Source organism: Balaenoptera ricei, chromosome 8 (genome assembly GCF_028023285.1).
Source record: "Balaenoptera ricei isolate mBalRic1 chromosome 8, mBalRic1.hap2, whole genome shotgun sequence".
Classification (NCBI taxonomy): domain Eukaryota; kingdom Metazoa; phylum Chordata; class Mammalia; order Artiodactyla; family Balaenopteridae; genus Balaenoptera; species Balaenoptera ricei.
This window is the reverse complement of record NC_082646.1, coordinates 50,427,741-50,454,424: the sequence shown is the minus strand read 5'-3', so window position 1 is coordinate 50,454,424 and position 26,684 is coordinate 50,427,741. Positions and strand designations below refer to the sequence as shown.

Here is a 26,684-nt window from a genome sequence, read left to right as displayed (position 1 = left end):
CTGGATCTGTTTCCTACGGCAAAAGAAATAAAAGCAAAAGTAAACAAATGGGGCCTAATTAAATTTAAAAGCTTTTGCAAAGCCAAGGATACCATCAACAAAAGGAAAAGACAACCTACCGAATGAGACAAAGTATTTGCAAATGATATGACCAACAAGGGGTTAATATCCAAAACATATGAACAATTCATACAGCTCAATATCAAAAACAAGCAAACAGCCAACTCAAAAAATGGGCAGAATACATGAATAGATATTTTTCCAAAGAATACATACAGATGGCTAACAGGCACATAAAAATATGTTCAACATCACTAATTATCAGAGAAATGCAAATCAAATCCACAATGAAATAACACCTCTTGCCTGTCAGAATGGCTATCATCAAAAAGTCTACAAATAAAAAATGTTGGAGAGGATGTAGAGAAGACTTTTGCACTGTTGGTAGGCATGTAAATTGGTGCAGTCACTATGGAAAACAGTATGAAAGTTCTTTAAGAAACTAAAAATAGAACTACCATATGATCCAGCAATTCCAGTGCTGGGTATATATCCAGAAAAAATGAAAACACTAATTCAAAAAGATACACGCACCCCAATGTTAATAACAGCACTACTTACAAAAGCCAAGATAAGGAAGCAGCCTGTGTCCATCAACAGATGAACGGATAAAGAAGATGTGGGTGTGTGTGAGTGTGTGTGTGCACATGTGTGTGTGTACATATATAGCAATATTACTCAGCCATTAAAAAGAATGAAATTCTGCCATTTGCAATGACATGGATGAACCTAGAGGGTATTATGCTTAGTCAAATAAGTCAGACAAAGTCAAATATTGAATGTTATCACTTAATGAAAGAATGTAACAAAACAGAAACAGACTCCAGATTTAGAGAAAAAACTAGCAGTTACCAGTGGGGAAAGGGAAGGATGAGGAGCATGATAGGGTTAGGAAATTAAGAGGTACAAACTATTATGTATTAAATACATAAGCTACAAGTATATATTATACAGCACAGGGAAACAGTCATTTTAAAATAACGTTAAATGGAGTGTAATCTATAAAAATATTGAATCACTATGTTGTACACCTGAAACTACTATAATATTGTAAATCAACTCTACTTCAATCAATCAATCAATAAAATGAGAGTCTTCACACTTAAGTTATCCAGAATGAATACCTTCATCCTCCTACTACCATCCTAAAATGAAGCTTTCCTAGAGTTCTCAAATTCAGTAAATGATACTTCTACCCACTGTTTCATATAACACAGGTAATCGGGAGTCATCTCTGAGACTTCCTTTCCTCTTAAAACTCCCATATGTATTTCATATCTATGTTCTGTAATGTTTAAACCTAAAAATCTCATATATGTTCAATGTTTCTTCATCACCACCACCACCCTAATTCATGCTACCACTATCTCTTGCCTGGACTTCTGCAAAAGTTACGTAACTAGTTTTGTTTTGTTTTGTTTTTAACTATAACTTTTTTTCTACGTCATCCCACCTGTTCTCCACATAACATCCAGAGTGATGATTTCAAAATCCAAATATGACCATGTTACCTGATTCACTCCTCTCTAATTTACTTAAAATACTTCAAAGAAATCCTAAACATTAGATGGTTTGTGTCTCCCTTCCCAATACCTTCTCTTACCAAGCTGCCCCTATATGCTCTCCCTCCAGCCCTACTGGCCTTACAGCTCCTTTCCCGTCTACGAATCTTTGTGTATATGGTTCCCTCTTCCTGAATACTCTTCTTCCTCCTTCCCCAAGTTGATCCTACTTTTAAAATTTAAGCTTAATTAGCATTTCCTTAAGGAAGCCTTCTCTGACCTCCCTCTCTACATCAGTACGTCCTCAAATGCACTCCCAATATACCATGTACATCTTTTCTGTAGCACTCATCAAAATTACAACTTTATCTTCACTTATGGGATTCTTTAATTTATTGCTGCTTCCTCCTCGAGGGCAGGGTCTGTGTATGTTTTCTTACACTGTGAATTTATAGGACTTAGTACAGTTCCTGGGACATAGTGGGCAATCTGTAAATATTTATAGAATTAATGAAGGGAGGAAAAATAGATGAATAAATAGGTTTTGATGAGCCGAAAAAATAATGGAGATGTGCTACAGAAGACTGAGGTGTGTTTAAATAACACATGTTGAGATTATAAACTAGCTCTTGTCAAGAGAACAGTTCATCTGACAACAGGACATTTAAAATTCTCCCTCTTTTCAATTGCGTTTTTCTTTAAACAGGCAGTTGTAAAGAGAACATTTCACTTCATCTATAAAAGGCCACATTTCTGTTGTCAAGGGCTTTCCTAGGCAAGGGATGCCTGCTCATGTTGACTTACTGGGCAGTTTGGGCTTCTGTCTACATAGTATAGGCTACAGAAAGCAAAGCAAGTCCCCAGACTAGGGATTGGTGGGGAAGAAACAGGTGATTTTCTATCTACTCTACAATTGTGTGACATGCCCTTACACTCTGTATAATATTTTGCCTTCTTTGGGCGTGGCCTTGGAATGATTTTATCATTTGTTTGACTTAGTATTTTATGTTTAAGCAACATAAATTTAAGGAAGGCCACTCAAAGAAATATCAACTCTCAGAAAAAAATTACTCTAAACAATGGAGGAAAAGCAAGTCAGTGGCTTCAAACAACATCATAAATCATAAGAGAAGAAAATGAATGGTGTGCAGGAGTTTTATGTTTGTCATCTCATTCAATCCACACACATGACTCAGAGGTGAAAGGAATTTCCCAAATTAAGTAAGCAGTAAAGGTATGACTCTAACCAGTTCCAGGTAACGCCAAAGTCCATGATCCTCCAGTGTCCTTCAAGTAATGCAACCAAGAATAATCCTATGTACCCTGATTCTCCAGCACAGTGTCAGAAAGGCTGTATTTCCTTCCACAGTCTAGCTTCTTTCCCAGATTCTGTGGGCTGTCCTGATGCACAGGAACACATGAGATTCTTTTGTTGGTGTCTTATAGGTCTTCCTATAGACTTCAAGCTTTCACAGAGTCATAAAACTTCCATTCTGTGTATACTTTAGAAAACTGCTTTTGGACAAAGACTTTGGACATTAAGTTTCAGCTCAGAATGCATTTTTGCTTTCGAGTTATAAACAGAGCACAACTTTTTTTTTTTTTTTTTTTTTTAAGAAATTCATGTTCTTTATTTATTTATTTATGACTGTGTTGAGTCTTCGTTTCTGTGTGAGGGCTTTCTCTAGTTGCGGCAAGTGGGGACCACTCTTCATCGCGGTGCGCGGGCCTCTCACCATCGCGGCCTCTCTTGTTGCGGAGCACAGGCTCCAGACGCGCAGGCTCAGTAATTGTGGCTCACGGGCCTAGCCGCTCCGCGGCATGTGGGATCTTCCCAGACCAGGGTTCGAACCCGTGTCCCCTGCATTAGCAGGCAGATTCTCAACCACTGCGCCACCAGGGAAGCCCCAGAGCACAACTTTTTAATGAAAGTGCTGACACAACCTAAAGAACAGTGGTGTATGACCAAATACATTGCAGAAACAAACTGATTCTTTCAACAGAGTATTAGCATATTTAGAGAGAGGATATTTATGGGATGTTTTAATTAAGTTGTGGATATTAAATTATGTAAAATTTTTACTTCACCAAAATGCAATCTACAATAGCCCTCAAGATCAGTTAGCATTTTTTTTCCCGTGGTTGGGAGACATTGCCAATCCAAACTTGAATGGCATTGAGTTTTTCAATGAGGTGTTTGCTCTGAGTTGGTTGAAAATATATGGATCGGTAAATGAAATGCTCAAATGTTTGTAAACATTTTTCCTCATTGCTATAATGGAAGAGTGGTTGTTATGAAACCTGCTTCTTTTCCACCTCCTCCAATCATGCTTAGGTTTGGGGTTTTCATTAGATGCATTTGTTATACCTTTTGTTGCTGAAACCAGTCCATTAATCCAGACTGGAAGGGGCTGTTTTTATGAGGCAGTCAGGGGACTATGCCACCTGCTGCCAACAGGACTTCCTTGAGAAGCTGCAGCAATTAATGCTGCATTTCTGTGTCAAGCACTGTTAAAAGTTTTCTTCAGGCCAAGTTTGTCCAAACATTTGTACAATTCCGCAGAGATCCAAAGTAGCTGGAGGCTGCTTCAAGAGGTTTGTCATTGACACCTGCTCTGTATTGGACGTAGGAAGCTGGCTGCTGCTACAGACATGGCCTCATGGAATAGCTTCCCCTGTTTGGACTACCTAAAGCTAAATCTAATGAGGCAAGCCTGAGCAGGGGATAAGCGCAATCAGAAGAGCAGCACAGAAAGTCAGACTAGTAAGCAGGCGTAAGGAAGACTTTGACAAGAAAACCTCCATATCTTCTTTGTATAATTCAATTATTTAAATAACATTTCTTTGTTGTTATTTCCTTGGATTTCTAGGTTCATTATACATAATTTGTAATATACAAAAAATACACAAAGAATAAATATTTTTAAAGCCTATAATCATTACTACTTAGAGTACACTCCTGTTCATATGTTATATGGCCTTCATTTAAATGCTAAATTTGTGCAATATACCCATCCCCTGAATATTGTTGTAGGAAAAGTTTCTTTAAGGAGATGTGTGCAGTATGAGGTTTTCAAGGTAGGATTATTTACTTGGAAGAGCTGTCATTCATGACTCATAACTGTAGCTGGTTTATGAACAGCACCAACACCCAAATCAAGAGCACTTGATGATCTAAAAACATCACATTAAAAGGGATAATATGATAGCCAGGGAAAGGTACCCAGAGGAGTTCATAAGACATTCATTTACTTTGTTAATAGAAAAGGAAGGGAGATTCCATCATAATTGCACCAGACGTAGCACTCCATAACCAAACCAATCATATATGCTTCAGAGGCTCTTTCACCACTCAGTGCTGAACCCCATTCTCTAATAATATTTTACAGGAATTCAAGTAACCAAAAAATAATATAGCAATGACACTAAGTTCACAAATGACTTTCAAAGATACAGAAATTGTAATAGAAATCACTGTCAAAAAAAAACAAACCTTTAGCTTTTTAAAATAAAATTAACTCATTTAAACATTCAAACTCTATACCTTTCAATTACATCTACTATCTGAGGTAAGTTGAAAGTAGGCCAACTTATCTCAGAGTTCATTGCTCAAGTGCCTTTGTGGGGTAAATATAGATCTCAAACTGTAACCATCTTCAGAATTCTACAGTGCTGATAATAATAATGCCATAGTAATAACAAAATCAACATGTATTGAGTACCTACTATGTGCTAGGCACTGATTTAGGCATATTGCATACATTGTCTTTAATTCTGAAAATAGTCTTGCAAGGAAGGTATCTGTTATTATTCTTACTTCACATGAGCAAAGGGAGACAAAGAGTGGTTGAAATGCTTACTGAAGTTCACATGGCTAGTGAGAGAAAGGAGATCTCAACTTCTTCTTGACTCCAAAACTCATGCCCCTACTACTATGCAACACTGACTCCTTAAGTGATGAATGAAAAGTTCAATAGGAAGAACGTTAACCTACACTTAAAAGCTCAGGTAATGCCAACAAGTGCCAATGCCTTGTACTGTTAAAAATCACTACAAAACCCAAGGCAAATCTCCTTTCACGTATCCCTCCCTATTTTGCTGTCGGTCTCTCTGCCTCCCTCAATACCACCTTTGTCTCCACCACAAATTCAAACCAATAACTCAACTACTTAAGTTGGAGAAGAGAGGAATCCACTGCCCTGAGAGTTTGTATGAGCGGGAACGTGCCAGCTCTCTGCTCATCAATCAAAACCATCAAAGAAAGAGGTGTTTCCAAACATGAATCTACCCGATAATTCAAGTTTATCCTTTGAAGTATAGTATGTTTTTATATTTTGAACATTTTAAAAAGTTTGCAAATGTTTTAGTAGCTGCAGGTAGATGTCACAAAGGTAATTCTTCTCCAAAAATATCTTTGGACATAATTTTAGATTTTTATGTACTGACCCACGGCCAACATTTATGAATGTCAGTTAAAATACTAAGTTGTAATGTACCCAGGTCCCACCACTCAATTACATCATAGAATTTAAGGGCTTGTGCTTGTTTTTAACATTTGCTTCTTTCCTCACTGTTGACTGCCACGTCCCATGGCTGCTAATATACCAGGCTTTAGTAAGGCTTTCTCCTGAATTTCTACACACCTGTTCTAACTATCTGGATCTTCTAATGGGTTAGGTAATAAGTAGTCATGATTATTAGAAATGTATCTAAATAGGCTCAGAAATAAGGTATAATGGGTCTCTCTTGTTCAAATACATGTACCTGAGAAATAATAAGAAGCTCACACAGTGAGGTCACAGAATAGGTAGGTACACTGTAAATGAGCTGTGAGCTGTGAAATATTGATTTAGTTCACTTCAACACAATTTTTGTTTATTTCTAGATGATTCTCAGTTTATACTACATAATAGAGGTTGTTGGATACTAAGTAAGTAAAACATTGGTCAGTAAATATAGCTGAAGCTTCCTTAAGTTGACGTCAGAGAGAACAAAAACTCAATTCTTCCAGGAATTTTTCTGGACACAGAGACAAAGCCCTTGGATAGGAAAATCCATAGACCCATCACAGTATAGCTTTTTTGTATTCTTAATAATTTACAAATTATTGAATCACCATATTCTATATTAGCATCCCTCTATAAACCTGTGAAAAACAATCTTGTAGCTTATAGCTCTGTCATGGAATGACCTCTGAGAGAAAATTTCATATTTAATTGCTACATCAAATGATGAAACAAAGAAGGAAGATAGAGCCTAGAAATCCTCTTATAGATAACCCATTGTTAAAATTCCATTAGCTCTGAATGGAAGGACATAACTAAATTTCTAAATAGTCAGGTTTATTATAACTCTCTTTATAATAGTAGTTATCTACATGGTCTTCTTCTCCAAATAAATCATATTAGATTAGAAATCCTGACAGTGTTGTGAAGGAAGACCTTCAATGTGCTACTGTGGTTGCCAATATGGTTGTCCAACAATGCAATGTCACCCAACATTCAATGTATAGAATCCAGGCGGCACCTTTCATGACACAGGCACAGCTACCAAAAAAAATGTCTCTTTTGAATTCATTATTTTTCACAGCAAACTCAAGAGCATAAATTTATTCTGGAGAGATGGTGAATTATATCAGAAACAACACCAGACTGGGTACCCAAAGGATACCAAAAAATATTTGTTGTGATGCCAAAAAAAGATTTCACTTCTCTGAGCTTCAGTTTTCTCATCTGTCAAATAAGGGAAGAGCTATCCTTTGGCAAAATCAGATGTGGATTATCAGTAGGTAGATTATTATACTTCCAGGAATCCTAGAAAAGTTTTGTTTAGTTTTCTCAATAGAAAGCCAAGGCATTCTTTCAACACATGAAAATTTTAAGTGTTAAAAACAAATATCAAAACAAACACATAAACAAACAAAATCCCCCTTTCATGATAAAAACACTCAATAAACTAGTAATAGAAGGGAACTTCCTCAATATGATAAAAGCCATCTATAAAAATTCCACAGCTAATATCATATTTAATGAGGAAACACTAAACTTTCCCCTAAAATCAAGAACAGGACAAGAATGTCTGCTCTTGCCAATTTTATTCAATATTGTACTGAATATTCTAGCTTAGGCAACTGGGCAAGAAAATGAAACAGAAGGCATCCATATTGGAAAGAAAGAAGTAAAACTAGTAAAACTATCTCTTTATGCAGATGACATGATCTTGTATATAGAAAAATCCTAAGGAATTCACTAAAAGCTGTTAAAACGAATAGGTTCAACAATGTTACAGGGTACAAGAGTGATAAATATTGATTGTATTTCCATACACTAGCAATGACTAATTTAAAATGAAATTAAGAAAACAAACTCATTTATAATAGCATCACAAGTAATAAAGTGCTTAGGAACAAATTTAACAAAAAAATGCAAAAACTTGTACTCTGAAAACTATAAAATATTGTAGGAAGGAATTAAAGAAGACCTAAATAAATAGAAAAGCATTCACTGGATCAGAAGATTTAATATTGTTAAGATGGCAATATTCCACAAATTAATCCACAGATTCAAAGCAATCCTTATCAAAATCCCAGATGGCTTTTTTGTAAATTGACAATCAGATCCTAAAATTCATATAAAAATGCAACAGACCCTGAATATCCAAAATAATCTTGCAAAGAAGAACAGAGTTGAAGATGTACACTTCTCAGTTTCAAACTTACTACAAAGCTACAGTAATCAAGATAGTACTGGATAAAGATAGCCATATAAATCAATGGAATAGAATTGAAGGTCCATAAATAAACCTTTACATTAATAGTCAATTGATTTTCAACAAGGCCGCAAAGGCAATTCAATGGGGAAAGAAAATACTTTTCAACAGATGGTTCAGGGACACTTGGCTATCCATATACACTATAGATACATAAAAATTAACTCAAAATAGATCATAGACCTAAATGTAAGAGCTAAAACTATAAAACTCTTAGGAGAAAATACAGGAGTAAATTTTTGTGACCTTGTCACGTGAAGCCTCCTTAGATATGACGAATGACACAAAAACAGATAAACTGGACTTCATCAATAAGTGGTGCTGGGAAAACTGGACAGCTACATGTAAAAGAATGAAATTAGAACACTCCCTAACACCATACACAAAAATAAACTCAAAATGGATTAGAGACCTAAATGTAAGACCAGACACTATAAAATTCTTAGAGGAAAACATAGGAAGAACACTCTTTGACATAAATCACAGCAAGAACATTTTTGACCCACCTCCTAGAGTAATGGAAATAAAAACAAAAATAAACAAATGGGACATAATGAAACTTAAAAGCTTTTGCAAAGCAAAGGAAACTACAAACAAGACAAAAAGACAACCCTCATAATGGGAGAAAATATTTGCAAACGAATCAGCGGATAAAGGATTAATCTCCAAAATATATAAACAGCTCATGCAGCTCAATATTAAAAAAACAAACAACCCAATCCAAAAATGGGCAGAAGACTTAAATAGACATTTCTCCAAAGAGGACATACAGATGGCCAAGAAGCACATGAAAAGCTGCTCAACATCACTAATTATTAGAGAAATGCAAATCAAAACTACAATGAGGTATCACCTCACACCAGTTAGAATGGGCATTGTCAGAAAATCTACAAACAACAAATGCTGGAGAGGGTGTGGAGAAAAGGGATCCCTCTTGCACTGTTGGTGGGAATGTAAATTGATACAGCCACTATGGAGAACAGTATCAAGGTTCCTTACAAAACTAAAAATAGAATTACCATATGACCCAGCAATCCCACTACTGGGCATACACCCTGAGAAAACCATAATTCAAAAAGACACATGCACTACAATGTTCATTGCAGCACTATTTACAATAGCCAGGTCATGGAAGCAACCTAAATGCCCATCGACAGACGAATGGATAAAGAAGATATGGTGCATGTATACAATGGAATATTACTCAGCCTTAAAAAGGAACGAAACTGGGTCATCTGTAGAGACGTGGATGAATCTAGAGACTGTCATACAGAGTGAAGTAAGTCAGAAAGAGAAAAACAAATATCGCATATTAACGCATCTATGTGGAACCTAGAAAAATGGTACATATGAACCAGTTTGCAGGGCAGAAATTGAGACACAGATGTAGAGAACAAACGTATGGACACCAAGGGGGGAAAGCAGCAGCAGGTAGGCGTGGTGTTGGGATGAACTAGGAGATTGGGATTGACATGTATACACTGATGTGTGTAAAATTGATGACTAATAAGAACCTGCTGTATAAAAAAATAAATAAAATTCCAAAATTCCAAAAAAAAAGATGAATGGACAAAGAAGATGTGATATAATATATGTGTGTATACATATAGTGTATATATATAGTGTATATATAAAAACAAAATTTTAAATTTTTGTGCTTCAAATGAGAGTATCAAAAAGTAAAAAGACAATCCACAGAATGGTACAAAACATTTGCAAATCACATATCTAATAAGGAATTAGTATTAAAAACATATAGAGGGGGGAGGTAGAGAAGATGGTGTAAGAGTAAGACGCGGAGATCACCTTCCTCCCCACAGATACATTAGAAATACATCTACACATGGAACTTCTCCTGCAGAACACCCACTGAACGCTGGCAGAAGACCTCAGACCTCCCAAAAGGCAAGAAACTCCCCACGTATCTGGCTAGGGCAAAAGAAAACAGAAATAGCAAAGACAAAAGAATAGGGACGGGACCTGCACCAGTGGGAGAGAGCCGTGAAGGAGGAAAGGTGTCCACACACTAGGAGCCCCTTCACGGGCGGAGACTGCGGGTGGCAGAGGGGGGAGTTTCGGAGCCATGGAGGAGAGCGCAGCCACAGGGGTGCGGAGGGCAAAGCGAAGAGATTCCCGCACAGAGGCTCGGCGCTGAGCAGCACTCACCAGCCTGAGAGGCTTGTCTGCTCACCTGCCGGGCCGGGCGGGGGCTGGGAGCTGAGGCTCGGGCTTCGGTGGGACCGCAGGGAGAGGACTGGGGTTGGCGGCGTGAACACAGCCTGAAGGGGCTAGTGCGCCATGGCTAGCCGGGAGGGAGTCCGGGAAAAGGTCTGCAGCTGCCGAAGAGGCAAGAGACTTTTTCTTGCCTCTTTGTTTCGCGGCGCGCAAGGAGAGGGGATTCAGAGCGCCGCCTAAACGAGCTCCAGAGACGGGCACGAGCCGCGGCCATCAGCGCAGACCCCAGAGACGGGCAGGAGACGCTAAGGCTGCTGCTGCCGCCACCAAGAAGCCCGTGTGTGAGCACAGGTCACTCTCCACACCGCCCCTCCCGAGAGCCTGTGCAGCCCGCCACCGCCAGGCTCCCGTGATCTGGGGACAACGTCCCTGGGAGAACGCACGGCGCGCCTCGGGCTGCTGCAACGTCACGACGCCTCTGACGCTGCAGGCTCGCCCCGCCTCCTCCGTACCCCTCCCTCCCCCTGCCTGAGTGAGCCAGAGCCCCCGAAGCAGCTGCTCCTTTAACCCCGTCCTGTGTGAGCGAAGACCAGACACCCTCAGGCGACCTTCACGCAGAGGCGGGTCCAAATCCAAAGCTGAACCCTGGGAGCTGGGCGAACAAAGAAGAGAAAGGGAAATCTCTCCCAGCAGCCTCAGAAGCAGCGGATTAAAACTCCACAAACTTGATGTGCCTGCATCTGCTGAATACCTGAATAGACAACGAATCATCCCAAATTCAGGAGGTGGACTTTGGGAGCAGGATATATTAATTTTTCCCCTTTTACTTTTTTTGTGAGTGTATATGTACATGCTTCTGGGTGAGATTTTGTCTGTATAGCTTTGCTTTATAATAGCTTTATTTTACTTCACTATATTATACCCTCTTTCTTTCTTTCTTTCTATTTTTTATCCCTTTTACTCTGAGCCGTGTGGATGAAAGGCTCTTGGTGCTCCAGCCAGGCAGCAGGGCCGTGCCTCTGAGGTGGGAGAGCCAACTTCAGGACACTGGTCCACAAGAGACCTCCCAGATCCATGTAATACCAAATGGCGAAAATCTCTCAGAGATCTCCATCTCAACATCAAGACCCAGCTTCACTCAACGACCAGCAAGCTATAGTGCTGGACACCCTATGTCAAACAACTAGCAAGACAGGAACACAGCCCCATCCATTAGCAGAGAGGCTGCCTAAAATCATAATAAGGCCACAGACACCCCAAAATACACCACCAGACGTGGACGTGCCCAACAGAAAGACAAGATCCAGCCTCATCCACCAGAACACAGGCACTAGTTCCCTCCACCAGGAAGCCTACACAACCCACTGAACCAACCTTAGCCACTGGGGACGGACACCAAAAACAACGGGAACTACGAACCTGCAGCCTGTGAAAAGGAGACCCCAAACACAGTAAGATAAGCAAAATGAGATGACAGAAAAACACACAGCAGATGAAGGAGCAGGGTCAAAACACACCAGACCTAACAAGTGAAGAGGAAATAGGTAGTCTACCTGAAAAAGAATTCAGAATAATGATAGTAAGGATGATCCAAAATCTTGGAAATAGAATAGACAAAATGCAAGAAACATTTAACAAGGACATAGAAGAACTAAAGAGGAACCAAGCAATGATGAAAAACACAATAAATGAAATTAAAAATACTCTAGATGGGATCAATAGCAGAATAACTGAGGCAGAAGAAAGGATAAGTGACCTGGAAGATAAAATGGTGGAAATAACTACTGCAGAGCAGGATAAAGAAAAAAGAATGAAAAGAACTGAGGACAGTCTCAGAGACCTCTGGGACAACATTAAACACACCAACATTCGAATTATAGGGGTCCCAGAAGAAGAAGAGAAAAAGAAAGGGACTGAGAAAATATTTGAAGAGATTATAGTTGAAAACTTCCCTAATATGGGAAAGGAAATAGTTAATCAAGTCCTGGAAGCACAGAGAGTCCCATACAGGATAAATCCAAGCAGAAACACGCCAAGACACATATTAATCAAACTGTCAAAAATTAAATATAAAGAAAACATATTAAAAGCAGCAAGGGAAAAACAACAAATAACACATAAGGGAATCCCCATAAGGTTAATAGCTGATTTTTCAGCAGAAACTCTGCAAGCCAGAAGGGAGTGGCAGGATATATTTAAAGTGATGAAGGAGAAAAACCTACAACCAAGACTAATCTACCCAGCAATGATCTCATTCAGATGTGATGGAGAAATTAAAACCTTTACAGACAAGCAAAAGCTGAGAGAGTTCAGCACCACCAAACCAGCTTTACAACAAATGCTAAAGGAACTTCTCTAGGCAAGAAACACAAGAGAAGGAAAACAACTACAATAACAAACCCAAAACATTTAAGAAAATGGGAATAGGAACATACATATCAATAATTACCTTAAATGTAAATGGATTAAATGCTCCCACCAAAAGACACAGACTGGCTGAATGGATACAAAAACAAGACCCATATATATGCTGTCTACAAGAGACCCACTTCAGACCTAGAGACACATACAGACTGAAAGTGAAGGGATGGAAAAAGATATTCCATGCAAATGGAAATCAAAAGAAAGCTGGAGTAGCAATTCTCATATCAGACAAAATAGACTTTCAAATAAAGACTATTACAAGAGACAAAGAAGGACACTATATAATGATCAAGGGATCGATCCAAGAGGAAGGTATAACAATTGTAAGTATTTATGCACCCAACATAGGAGCACCTCAATACATAAGGCAAATACTAACAGCCATAAAAGGGGAAATCGACAGCAACACAATCATAGTAGGGGACTTTAACACCCCACTTTCACCAATGGACAGATCATCCAAAATGAAAATAAATAAGGAAACACAAGCTTTAAATGATACATTAAACAAGATGGACTTAATTGATATTTATAGGACATTCCACCCAAAAACAACAGAATACACATTTTTCTCAAGTGCTCATGGAACATTCTCCAGGATAGATCATATCTTGGGTCACAAATCAAGCCTTGGTAAATTTAAGAAAATTGAAATCGTATCAAGTATCTTTTCTGACCACAACGCTATGAGACTAGATATCAATTACAGGAAAAGATCTGTAAAAAATACAAACACATGGAAGCTACACAATACACTACTTAATAACGAAGTGATCACTGAAGAAATCAAAGGGGAAATCAAAAAATACCTAGAAACAAATGACAATGGAGACACGACGACCCAAAACCTATGGGACGCAGCAAAAGCAGTGCTAAGAGGGAAGTTTATAGCAATACAAGCCTACATCAAGAAACAGGAAACATCTCAAATAAACAACCTAACCTTGCACCTGAAGCAATTAGAGAAAGAAGAACAAAAAAACCCCAAAGTGGGGCTTCCCTGGTGGCGCAGTTGTTGAGAATCTGCCTGCCAATGCAGGGGGCATGGGTTCGAGCCCTGGTCTGGGAGGATCCCACATGCCACGGAGCAACTGGGTCCGTGAGCCACAACTACTGAGCCTGCGCGTCTGGAGCCTGTGCTCTGCAACAAGAGACACTGCAATAGTGAGAGGCCCGCGCACCGCGATGAAGAGTGGCCCCCGCTTGCCGCAACTGGAGAAAGCCCTTGCATAGAAACGAAGACCCAACACAGCCAAAAATAAATAAATAATAAATAAATAAATTAAAAAAAAATAGAATCTAGGCAATAAAATAAAGTCTAACCTTTAAAAAAAAAAAAAACAAAAACCCAAAGCTAGCAGAAGGAAAGAAATCATAAAGATCAGATCAGAAATAAATGAAAAAGAAATGAAGGAAACAATAGCAAAAATCAATGAAACTAAAAGCTGGTTCTTTGAGAAGATAAACAAAATTGATAAACCATTAGCCAGACTCATCAAGAGAAAAAGGGAGAAGACTCAAATCAATAGAATTAGAAATGAAAAAGGAGAAATAACCACTGACACTGCAGAAATACAAAAGATCATGAGAGATTACTATAAGCAACTCTATGTCAATAAAATGGACAACCTGGAAGAAATGGACAGATTCTTAGAAATGCACAACCTGCCGAGACTGAACCAGGAAGAAATAGAAAATATGAAGAGACCAATCACAAGCACTGAAATTGAAACTGTGATTAAATATCTTCCAACAAACAAAAGCCCAGGACCACATGGCTTCACAGGCGAATTCTATCAAACATTTAGAGAAGAGCTAACACCTATCCTTCTCAAACTCTTCCAAAATATTGCAGAGGGAGGAACACTCCCAAACTCATTCTACGAGGTCACCATCACCCTGATACCAAAACCAGACAAAGATGTCACAAAGAAAGAAAACTACAGGCCAATATCACTGATGAACATAGATGCAAAAATCCTCAACAAAATACTAGCAAACAGAATCCAACAGCACATTAAAAGGATCATACACCATGATCAAGTGGGGTTTATCCCAGGAATGCAAGGATTCTTCAATATACACAAATCAATCAACGTGATACACCATATTAACAAATTGAAGGAGAAAAACCATATGATCATCTCAATAGATGCAGAGAAAGCTTTTGACAAAATTCAACACCCATTTATGATAAAAGCCCTGCAGAAAGTAGGCATAGAGGGAACTTTCCTCAACATAATAAAGGCCATATATGACAAACCCACAGCCAACATTGTCCTCAACGGTGAAAAACTGAAACCATTTCCACTAAGATCAGGAACAAGACAAGGTTGCCCACTCTCACCACTATTATTCAACATAGTTTTGGAAGTGTTAGCCACAGCAATCAGAGAAGACAAAGAAATAAAAGGAATCCAAATTGGAAAAGAAGAAGTAAAGCTGTCACTGTTTGCAGATGACATGATACTATACATAGAGAATCCTAAAGATGCTACCAGAAAACTACTAGAGCTAATCAATGAATTTGGTAAAGTAGCAGGATACAAAATTAATGCACAGAAATCTCTTGCATTTCTATACACTACTGACGAAAAATCTGAAAGTGAAATTAAGAAAACACTCCTGTTTACCACTGCAACAAAAAGAATAAAATATCTAGGAATAAACCTACCTAAGGAGACAAAAGACCTGTATGCAGAAAATTATAAGACACTGATGAAAGAAATTAAAGATGATACAAATAGATGGAGAGATATACCATGTTCTTGGATTGGAAGAATCAACATTGTGAAAATGACTCTACTACCCAAAGCAATCTACAGATTCAATGCAATCCCTATCAAACTACCACTGGCATTTTTCACAGAACTAGAACAAAAAATTTCACAATTTGTATGGAAACACAAAAGACCCCGAATAGCCAAAGCAATCTTGAGAACAAAAAATGGAGCTGGGGGAATCAAGCTCCCTGACTTCAGACTATATTACAAAGCTACAGTAATCAAGACAGTTTGGTACTGGCACAAAAACAGAAATATAGATCAATGGAACAGGATAGAAAGTCCAGAGATAAACCCACGCACATATGGTCACCTTATCTTTGATAAAGGAGGCAAGAATATACAGTGGAGAAAAGACAGCCTCTTCAATAAGTGGTGCTGGGAAAATTGGACAGATCCTTGTAAAAGTATGAAATTAGAACACCCCCTGACACCATGCACAAAAATAAACTCAAAATGGATTAAAGACCTAAGTGTAAGGCCAGACACTATCAAATTCTTAGAGGAGAACATAGGCAGAACACTCTATGACATAAATCACAGCAAGATTCTTTTTGACCCAGTTCCTAGAGAAATGGAAATAAAAACACAAATAAACAAATTGGACCTAATGAAACTTAATAGCTTTTGCACAGCAAAGGAAACCATAAACAAGACCAAAAGACAACCATCAGAATGGGAGAAAATATTTGCAAATGAAGCAACTGACAAAGGATTAATCTCCAAGATTTACAAGCAGCTCATGCAGCTCAATAACAAAAAAACGAACAACCCAATCCAAAAATGGGCAGAAGACCTAAATAGACATTTCTCCAAAGAAGATATACAGATGGCCAACAGACACGTGAAAGAATGCTCAACATCATTAATCATTAGAGAAATGCAAATCAAAACTACAATGAGATATCATCTCACACCAGTCAGAATGGCCATCATCAAAAAATCTAGAAACAATAAATGCTGGAGAGGGTGTGGAGGAAAGGGAACCCTCTTGCACTGTTGGTGGGAATGTAAATTGATACAGCCACTATGGAGAACAGTATGGAGGTTCCTTAAAAACTACAAATAGAACTACCATACGACCCAGCAATCCCACTACTGGGCATATACCCTGAGAAAACCATAGTTCAAAAAGAATCATGTACCAAAATGTTCATTGCAGCTCTATGTACAATAGCCAGGACATGGAAGCAACCTAAGTGTCCATCATCGGATGAATGGATAAAGAAGATGTGGCACATATATACAATGGAATATTACTCAGCCATAAAAAGAAATGAAATGGAGGTATTTGTAATGAGGTGGATGGAGTTAGAATCTGTCATACAGAGTGAAGTAAGTCAGAAAGAGAAAAACAAATACAGTATGCTAACACATATATATGGAATCTAAGGGAAAAAAAAAAGGCCATGAACAACCTAGTGGCAAGACGGGAATAAAGACACAGACCTACTAGAGAATGGACTTGAGGATATGGGGAGGGGGAGGGGTGAGATGTGACAGGGTGTCATGGACATATATAGACTACCAAATGTAAAATAGATAGCTAGTGGGAAGCAGCCGCATAGCACAGGGAGATCAGCTCGGTGCTTTGTGACCACCTAGAGGGGTGGGATGGGGAGGGTGGGAGGGAGGGAGATGCAAGAGGGAAGAGATATGGGAACATATGTATATGTATAACTGATTCACTTTGTTATAAAGCAGAAACTAACACACCATTGTAAAGCAATTATACTTCAATAAAGATGCTTAAAAAAATATATATAGAGAACTCTTACAACTCAAAGACTTAAAGACCAAAAAAAATTTTTTTAAATAGGTAAACAATCTAAATAGACATTTCTCCAAAGATAAAAGCATAGCCTAAAAGTACATGAAAAGATGCTCAACACATCACTAATTATTAGGGAAGTGCAAATCAAAACTACAATGAGACACTACCTCATACCCACTAGTATGACTACAATAAAAAGGACAGATAATAACAAATGCTGTGAGGATGTGGAGAATTGAAACCCTCGTACATTGCTGGTGGGAATGTAAAATAGTGTAACTGCTTTACAAAACAGTTCTGGCAGTTCCTCAAAAAGTTAAACACAGTTACCATACAACTCAGTAATTCCTGTCCTAGGTATACATCCCAGAGAAGTAAAAACATACGTTCATACAAAAACGTGCATGTGAATACTCATAGTAGCATTATTCCCATGTTGAAAAACGGCAAACAACACAGATGTCTACCAACTGATGAATGGATAAACAAAATGTGGTATGGCCATACAATGGAATATTACTCATCAAGATAAAGTAATGAAGAACTGATACATGCTACAACATGGCTAAACCTTGAAAATACTATGTTAAGTGAAAGAAGCTAATCACAAAAGGCCATGTATTTTATAATTCCATTCATAGGAAATGTCTAGAATAAGCAAATCCATAGAGATGGAAAGCAGATTAGTGATCGCCAGGAGCTGGAGGGAAGAGGAGTGGGGAGTGACTTATAATGGACATGGGGTTTCTTTTGAGCTCATGAAAATGTTCTAAAATTGGTAGTAGTGAGAGTAGCACAACTCTGAATGTACTGAAGTCACTGAACTGTGCACTTTAAATGGTTGAATTGTAATAGTGTGTGAATTATATTTCAGTAAATCTGTGGGAAAAAAATAAGAACACTGATGGATAGCTTCTCAGATCTTGCCAGCAACCTCAGGACTTGAAACCTTCATCTCTGCACAGGGTATGGTGGGTACATGTTTACATGTCTTTAGTTCTTTACTCTGTGTGTTTTTTGTGTGTGCTCACTGGAAATGCCCTTTCATCTCTCCCATGAACCCTCCCCACCAAACCCATAAATACTGTGGGTTCCCTTTCTGAACATGCTTCAAAGATCAGTGTAACAAAATTATCTGATATGAATCCTGCAGTTCCCAGCAGGTTCTTTCGAACCTAGAGAGGAAACCAGTATAAGTCGAAAGTACTATAACGGCCAGAAGAGAGGGGAAAAAAAGCAATGTATCCATTGTGTCAATCTAGTCTTCCACATACTTTCCTTGATTCAAAGCCCTAACTACAGCCAAGTTGGAATCAGAGCCATTCCACAGAGCTCACATCTCTTAAAGTGCATTATGATTTTTTCTAAGAAAATTTCCCCTCTGAATTCTTTTCTAACCCTACAGCTACCACCCATATGGCCAGATGTACTCTAATCCCAGTGTAGACCAATTTAAAGCCCTGTACTCTGTAATTTTCCATAATTTTCCTAAAATTGTGATCATCTGATAACATCCTAACTTTTTGTTCTATAAGGGAACTAACCACTGATGGTATGAAAACCTTGCTCTAAAAAATAAAAATTATATCCAGTCTTTGGAAAGACAATACCCATCAAAGCCATCCTGGGTGTAATTTCCCAGCAGCAGAGTTTGCACAGCGGGTCTGTGTTCCTAGGAACTCTACAATACCCAGAGAGCAGACACAACATTATTTATTTTATGACTGTGTTGGATGTTTCTAAGTACCATGGTCTGGGTATTTATTTGGGCTGTATACAAGAGGAAGTCACACAATGAACTGTGGAGAAAAAAAGGTGGGGGAGAAGCTACCAAAACAGAGTGAAAAAAACCCTTGCACTAGTATAGAATAGCTTATGCACATTGTATTAACTGGTTTCAATTAGAGGGAATGATCCCAATTGTGGGTAATGGGAGGCAGTCTGGGAGAACATGCTGAAACAATAAACACTTTAAAAGAACATCTCCTCTGGTTTCTTACAGGAACGGCTGTTTTTATTGATTTCCCATAAAAGAGAAAAATTACTTTCATAATCTAGAGAGACATTGTAGTGAAATGTTAATATGCTTTTAAATTAAAAAGAGTATCTAGCCCCACTCTTCAAAAATGGCTTTATATTACTCAGAATACAAACATCTCAATATGACACTCCATATCATCAGTTCTTGCCTGTCAGAGGACAAATGTTTTTTTTCAAGAGCTTCAGGATTTCTCCTTTTACAGTCTTAAAGAGTTGTGTATTAACTCCTGGAAACTCTTCCTGAACAAGCCTGAATCCCTTTTAGAAGAAAGGGCCCTCCTAAATAGCCCTAAATTAATAATGAGTTATTGCCTGTTTTTTATGCTTTTCTTCACCAATTCATCCTTCCCCATCACTTGCTTCTAGAATGACCTATTCTTTTCTTTCTTTTCTCTTACCACCTTTCAAGCAATTACCATGTGCCAGGTGCTGTGTTAACATGTGGTATGCATTATCTCATGTAAATCTCAAAATATCCTGTCACACGTGTAAACTCAGAGAGATTAAGTAGATTGTCCAATGTTATATGGCTAGTAAGTGGCAGAATTCGTATTTTAACACAAAACGTATTCAATTCTAAAGCTTTTATACTTAACTATTACTAAAAATTGTATATTCTGTCTTCCAAAATCCATCTTGAGGCAAATCTCCATTCTGAAAAGTTATAGCTTTTTGTACAGACCATTATATAGCATGTATTACACAGTATAATGATTATATGCATGTATTGTTCCCTGCTCTATCCCGAGGAATCAAACGGTCAGTTACAACTTACAAAATATGCTCAGTAAATGCTTCTTGAATGAGTAAATGAGAGTTGATGTATTCAGAGTACAGTGTTCTTATTTACAAATGCTTATATGATTTTTAAAAATATTTCCCATATCTATTTATGGGTGAATACTACATAACAATAGAGATATGCAGAAATAACAATATCCATGATAAGCTCCATAATAGCAGGGATTTTTTTTTTCAACTTAGCTTTTAGAAACTCCTCTCATTACATTATTTTTAAATTTCCAGGAACTAAGGGGTGTGCAAACATAAAGAGAAACAAAGCAATTATTCTAGACAAATCATGTGTATTTATATATCATATGTCTAATCAATAAAATTATACATTACAGCCATTTCTGAGTAATGCTTAATAACTAAGGATTGTGTTTGGGGACATTCCTCAAAGTGACCAAATCCACTCATAGGCCATAGTCATACTGAGTGGTCCAGAGACCTGCCCTGAAATGCAGCAGCCGCTCAAGCCTCCTGCAGCTGGTCAAATCTAAGGTTCTTTATTTCCAGCTGACAGGAACTAATTCTTAGCCTAGTTCACTCCAGATTCAGAGATCTGCCTGTCTTCACCTGAGTCCCAGAACCTGTGGGTCTCTTCTCATTTGTTTCTAAGTGGCAGGGGTTCAGGTAACCACTGTGTTCATACTCGTGATCGTACAAACCAATGAGCATACACCCCAATTAAATGTAAAGTGTAGAGGTGAGGAAGGGTATCATTCTAATGCTTAATGCAGCCGTACAAGGAAAGATAAATAAACAAAACTGTCACACTTCTCACTAGGGAAGATATTTCACTTATAATTATTCACAAAGTATAAATATGCCTATGTTTCTGTATAATTGCTGGAGGTAAATTTTCTATTCAGCTTGAATCCCAATCTGTACATTGTAATTCTGACTAAAAGGAAAAGTCTTTAAAAACACTTCTTGGTCCCATTATTACAGAGACGTGGAGTGCCAAAAAAAGAGAGCATCCAAGAGGAGAGTGATCAAGTAGTAATAGAAGTCATTTTCAAGGCAATATGTAGCTGTTGACAGGCATTTGCAAAACAATTTGGAGAGAGAAAGTTTCTTGGAAGAACCAATGATAAAACCTCGGCACTTAAAATGAACCTGGAGGCAAAAGCACACACAAAGACCAGGACTGTTTTGAATAAAGTAACAAAGCCCAGCTATAAGGATACAATTACTCCAGAGCAAAACACCAAGAAAGAATAGGGCAGCGGGGAGAGAAATGTAGGAAAGAATCAAGTGAATTTAAAAATGCACAAAGATAACAGAAATTATCCATTTATTTTGAATGTAAGTATGTATTAATTAATTTATAACCTGCTTCAGCCCATAGAGGGTTTGAGACGGACAAGACATTCTCTTAAACGCAGGAGGCTAAGATTGTGTCTATTTCCTGAGAGATGAGAAAATGGAAATTAATACCAGAACTACTTCACATATTGTATATAGCTTTTGTTATGTAAATATGCTTTTATTACTGTATTGTTAACTAGACATATTTCTTATTTTATAATGTGAGTTAAGTCATTACCAAATTATTCTTTGCTCATTTTTATGTGCCCAAGTGTTATATATAACCAGATATTTGAAATGAATGGACTATTATAAATTATCAAAATCCCACAGTTCTGAGTTCTTTCTGTCTGAGACAACTACTCATTACATCAATACTGGTGGGAGCTCCATAAATGTTGCAGACCAGGAGATGTTAGTTAAGGGAGTTTACTTTTTGGCTGCAAATAAATCAAAGAGCAATAAATTCCCCCAAACAAACAAAATAAAACAAAATCTAGATAACTTAAGGAAAAAGAATGTAACTTATCAGCAGGTTATTGAGCCCTTCTCACAAAATTAAAGAGAGATTTGAGCAAGCTAAACCTTAAAGGGCAGATATACAGCAACTCAAGGAATCTCAGCAACTCAAGGAATCTCGGCAACTCAAGGAATCTCAGCAACTGAGGTTCATAGAATATTTTCCAAACTATTGTCATTCATATGATTCAATACTGATGGCTACCAGTTTGATATCTCTCTGGTACAAATTTCAAATACCCAGGAGAGAGAACCCAACAGGCTCACCTGGGATCAGATATTTACCTCTTGGACCAGTCAGTCATGGCCAGGCACAGACTCACAGATCCCAAACATGGCCAGTAGGAGCCTACTTTTGTAGACTGGGGTTACTGACAGAGAAAGCAGAATCATTATGGGTTGTGCAATTCCTCCAGAAAGTGCTTGCCCCACTGGGAGATGTATTACTTTTAAGTAAATGGCAAAGGAATTTGAAAACAAAATTCCTCAAAACGCATATTCAATGGTACTCTGAAGGAGAAAGTATAAAAGGACACTTGAAGGTGAGAAATGGAAACCACCCAACTAAGAAAGTAAAAATATATTTATTCCTATTCAGCAAGAAATGTGAGTTACAAAATAATTTATTAAAACTTATTATAAAGAGGAAATCAACAGATTGAAGGTTCATTTATTAAATATACACTCACAGAGCTTCTACCGTGTACTCAGGGATTTACCTAGGTGTAGGTATACTAGGACCCTGAAGAGCACATGGTCTTCTTGGAGAAATAGGCATTATAAATCAGTAACTGTGAGATAATATCACTAGGGATACAATAAAAGGAGTGATTGATGAAGAAATAGAATTATTAAAACTCATCCTTTCTCTGGCATCAGCAGAGTCCCTAAGTAGGTGCTCCCCTCTGACCACCTGCTCACAAAAGTGTGACATTTTAATACTCCATGTCTCCAGCAAGCTGAGCTGCCTCTGCACTGCAGGAATGCCTCCAAAATTTAGCATGATCATCGCTCCTTCATTAAAGGTGATCCCACCTTCTCATCTTCCACAGATAAACGGAAGTCAAGGAAAGAGGCTTCATTCTCTCACACAATCTGAGTGAAAAGTAGGCTCCTCCAGGCCTACTGCCTTTTAACACAGTCATAAGTCATGCTATGAGAGTCCAGCTGCACCTTTCAGAAGCCTGTACCTCAATAATAGATGAGGATATTTAAAGCACTCCACATATCACTTTATACTGCCTGCAAGGTAGGTCAAATGAGGGGAATGCCTCAAAAGTAACTTTCGAACTTTTTGTCCTCATCACACACAAATTATTTCATGACAGGCAAACCCTCAGTTACAGCACACACGGTTCCCAGAGGAACCACTGTCATTTCTATCAGGCAATGTATATATAAAACTGTATCATACAATCAGCCACTTTCTTCACTTATTCAGAGCACAGCGTCGTGGAATGAGTTCATGAAGGACAGTCAGGGCAACCAGAATCTATTCCCAACCTTACAACTGATGCACTATTCTTACTTCCTTTGCATTTAAGTTTCCCATTTACAACAGAGGAATGATGACATAGTACCTGTTTGTTTCTAAAGCACTTGAAAATTCTCTGATGGAAGATTTCACACAAATGCAGAGGCTATTATTATACCAGGAAGACTTGAAAATTGCAAACCTGTGTACTCATCACTATTAAACAGTCAACACAACAATGGAAGAAGAGAAAGAATCCTTCTCTAAGGCATCTAAAATCAAGTATTGCTGAATATGCAGCTATTGAGAAAAATATATGTGCAAACACATTCATTTTAAAGAGTATTCAATTCTAAACCATCAATAACCCATTTAGACAAATCCTTTACAAGTTACTCTCACTCCAAAAAAGAAATACATGTAATCCCTAATCACCGGTGCTTCTTATAATGTAGAGCTTTCTGAGAAGATATTCTTTCTCCTTTCAAAATGTTTGCTCTACTCTAGAATTTCAGGGAGTATTCTAGCCCATTCCACTAAGGTTGTTCCAAAGTATAAAAATAATTATCCTTTAATCTTGCCAATCTTAGAATAATCAAATAAACTTACAGTACAGTGGTGAACAGGCATCCAAGCAGGGGCTTCCACTGAACAATTCTGGGCTGGGCACTTGCCTTGGTTTTGCTGCAAATAAGTAAAAAATATGTTATGTTCTACATATGACGTGCAGCAATCTACACCAGCTGATATGTTTATCATCAGTGTGTTTATTACCATATTTACAAGTATAGGAGAAGTCTTTGAGAATAATTTTTTGGTGCAGTGCTAAAAGAAACTAGGTATGTCATTTCTACTCTTATCAAGGCACAAGAAATTATTCTTTGGTTTTTGTATTTCGCTAAGGCCTAGGTTTTTGGAACCAGGCTTCCTCAGCAACTGGCCTTTCAGGTCCCGGTGGGAACCACCTGAGAATCCTCCTAACCTAGAAGCAGAACTGGTCTCTCCTCCAGGCTCCCAGAGGACACCAATACATGCTGTACCCCTGTGAAATTTCTTGAGTCAAGGTACAGAAAGACTTGTTTACTTGTCTCCCCTTCCAGATCGTAAGCTTGTGGTGATGATTCTCTCTAGGGCATTTCATAGAATCCCAGAATGTAGAGTTGTACAGGAAAGATTTTAGAGGCCTTTCCTGTCACATCAGAAACTGAGGTGCAAAGAAATGAAACAAGGAGCACAGAGATCTAACATTCTAAACAATTTGCCAGGCACTTCTTTTCACATAAGAAATGTATCTCGAGCTAACATATTCTTTTGTTGTAACTCCAATAAATTCAATTCTAATTGGCCTTTTAGAGAGAATGAAGTGCTTTCCTTTAAGAGTTCTGATTAGTGCTAAAAGGGGAGGAGGTGATTCTAATACAACATCTTTTATCTTTACTTATTTTACACTCAATTATATAAATACTACAAATAATGTTAATAAATAATCATATAAACCACAGCTGTGATTTACTGAGCTACAAAATATGCGAATGGTTATTCTAGACTCAGTACATTATCACTAGTTGCTATAACAAATATGGATAGATGTGTTGCTATGCCCATTACAGGAGAGAAAACTGAGGCTCACAGAGGGTAAGAAGCTCATCTATAAGTTACCCTACAAGAAAGCAGCCTGACTGGGATTGCAGCAAGAATTTGACTGACTCTGCAGCCCATGCATGCTCCTTCTATGAGAAACTGGTATTTTTCATTTTCTGTTTAATGGGGCTTAAGACATGTCATCAACTAACATGATTTCATCTTATCAACGATCCTAACATGTCTAACTTAACTGCAATAAAGTACTGAATTCAGTACTTGTGCTAAGAATCCTATTTTGTGATTTGTAAGCCTTTTAGAGAAACCTTTATTTAGGTGATATATTTTTAAGGCATCACTAAACTCTGAAGTGCTGTTTGAGGGATTATTGATAGAGTCACCATAAAAATACACTAAGATCATCAATCTCCATGCTCAGTTTTCTTGTTTAAATCAAAACATGACATACGGTACCAACAGGGTACATAGGGTGCACTGGACTGGTGTCAGATGACCACAATTTCAAGCTAAGCTCAACCAAGTGCCTGCTTGGGAGTCACATCTGTAGAACAGTGTTGGTATCTCACCTAATTCACAGGACTTCTATCAGATGATAAAGATTTGCTTCAGATAATTACCACAATTTGCAAGGATGTTATGAAAAAGAACACACAAAGTAAAAGGACACTTTTATTGTTCTTTTCTGATAGCTTAAGCCAGATAAATATAATTTATCTACATGTGAAGATAAGCCTTTTGAAATTTGAAAGCATTATTAAAATGCTAGTTATTATTATTTTTAATTATGATAAGTCATACCAAACAATGTTAATGGTGAGGAATGTGTCCTTTGTAATAATTCATAATTGTTATGTTAGTAGAGGGTAGTAATAATAAGCTTGTTTTACATCTAGATACTATATATCTTTATGGAGCATATGGTAAAGAAGGAAAATTCAATAAATAAGTGAGCTGTGCTTAGGTGGAGGAATATAAGTACGCATAAAATGTGATGGGGGGCATAAATAAGTAGTGTTTAAACTTCTATGGATATATACCATGGAGTAAAGAAAGATGGGAATCTGTGTGAGTCTCCTGTCCCACTATTACCTGAGTTTTAGATACTAAAGGCTTCCCATTAGTGTTTTAATCAAGAAGATTAACTATATGATTACACAGGGCCAGAAACATAAAAAGGCCTACTGAAGACAGATGCCGTGAAAACATGTATTATTTGGTAATCCACCGTGTGTGACTAGAAAAAAATAAGACTGGAATAGAAATTAGGATCTTAGATTTCAGTATTGTCCCCATTAATCTACCTAGTGTCCCCATTAATCTATCTGTGGAACTTTGGGAAAGTTACTTTAACACTTTAAACCTCATTTTTCTCATGTATAAAATGAGAGGGGTTTATTTGATCCCCTCATATACCAACCTATATTCCTCCCAATAATTTAATATGTTTCCTCCTCCGAAGGGGTACA

At 37.8% G+C, this 26,684-nt stretch overlaps 1 protein-coding gene across 1 annotated transcript in view; it reads right to left on the bottom strand.

Annotated features, from left to right (window-relative positions):
• The window catches only part of DLG2 (discs large MAGUK scaffold protein 2), a 2,071,189-nt gene that overhangs the window by 1,582,148 nt on the left and 462,357 nt on the right, over positions 1-26,684 (bottom strand). The window contains exon 5 of the mRNA XM_059930672.1: positions 24,226-24,300. Coding sequence (XP_059786655.1) covers positions 24,226-24,300 — 75 coding nt within the window. The remainder of the gene's footprint in view (positions 1-24,225; positions 24,301-26,684) is intronic.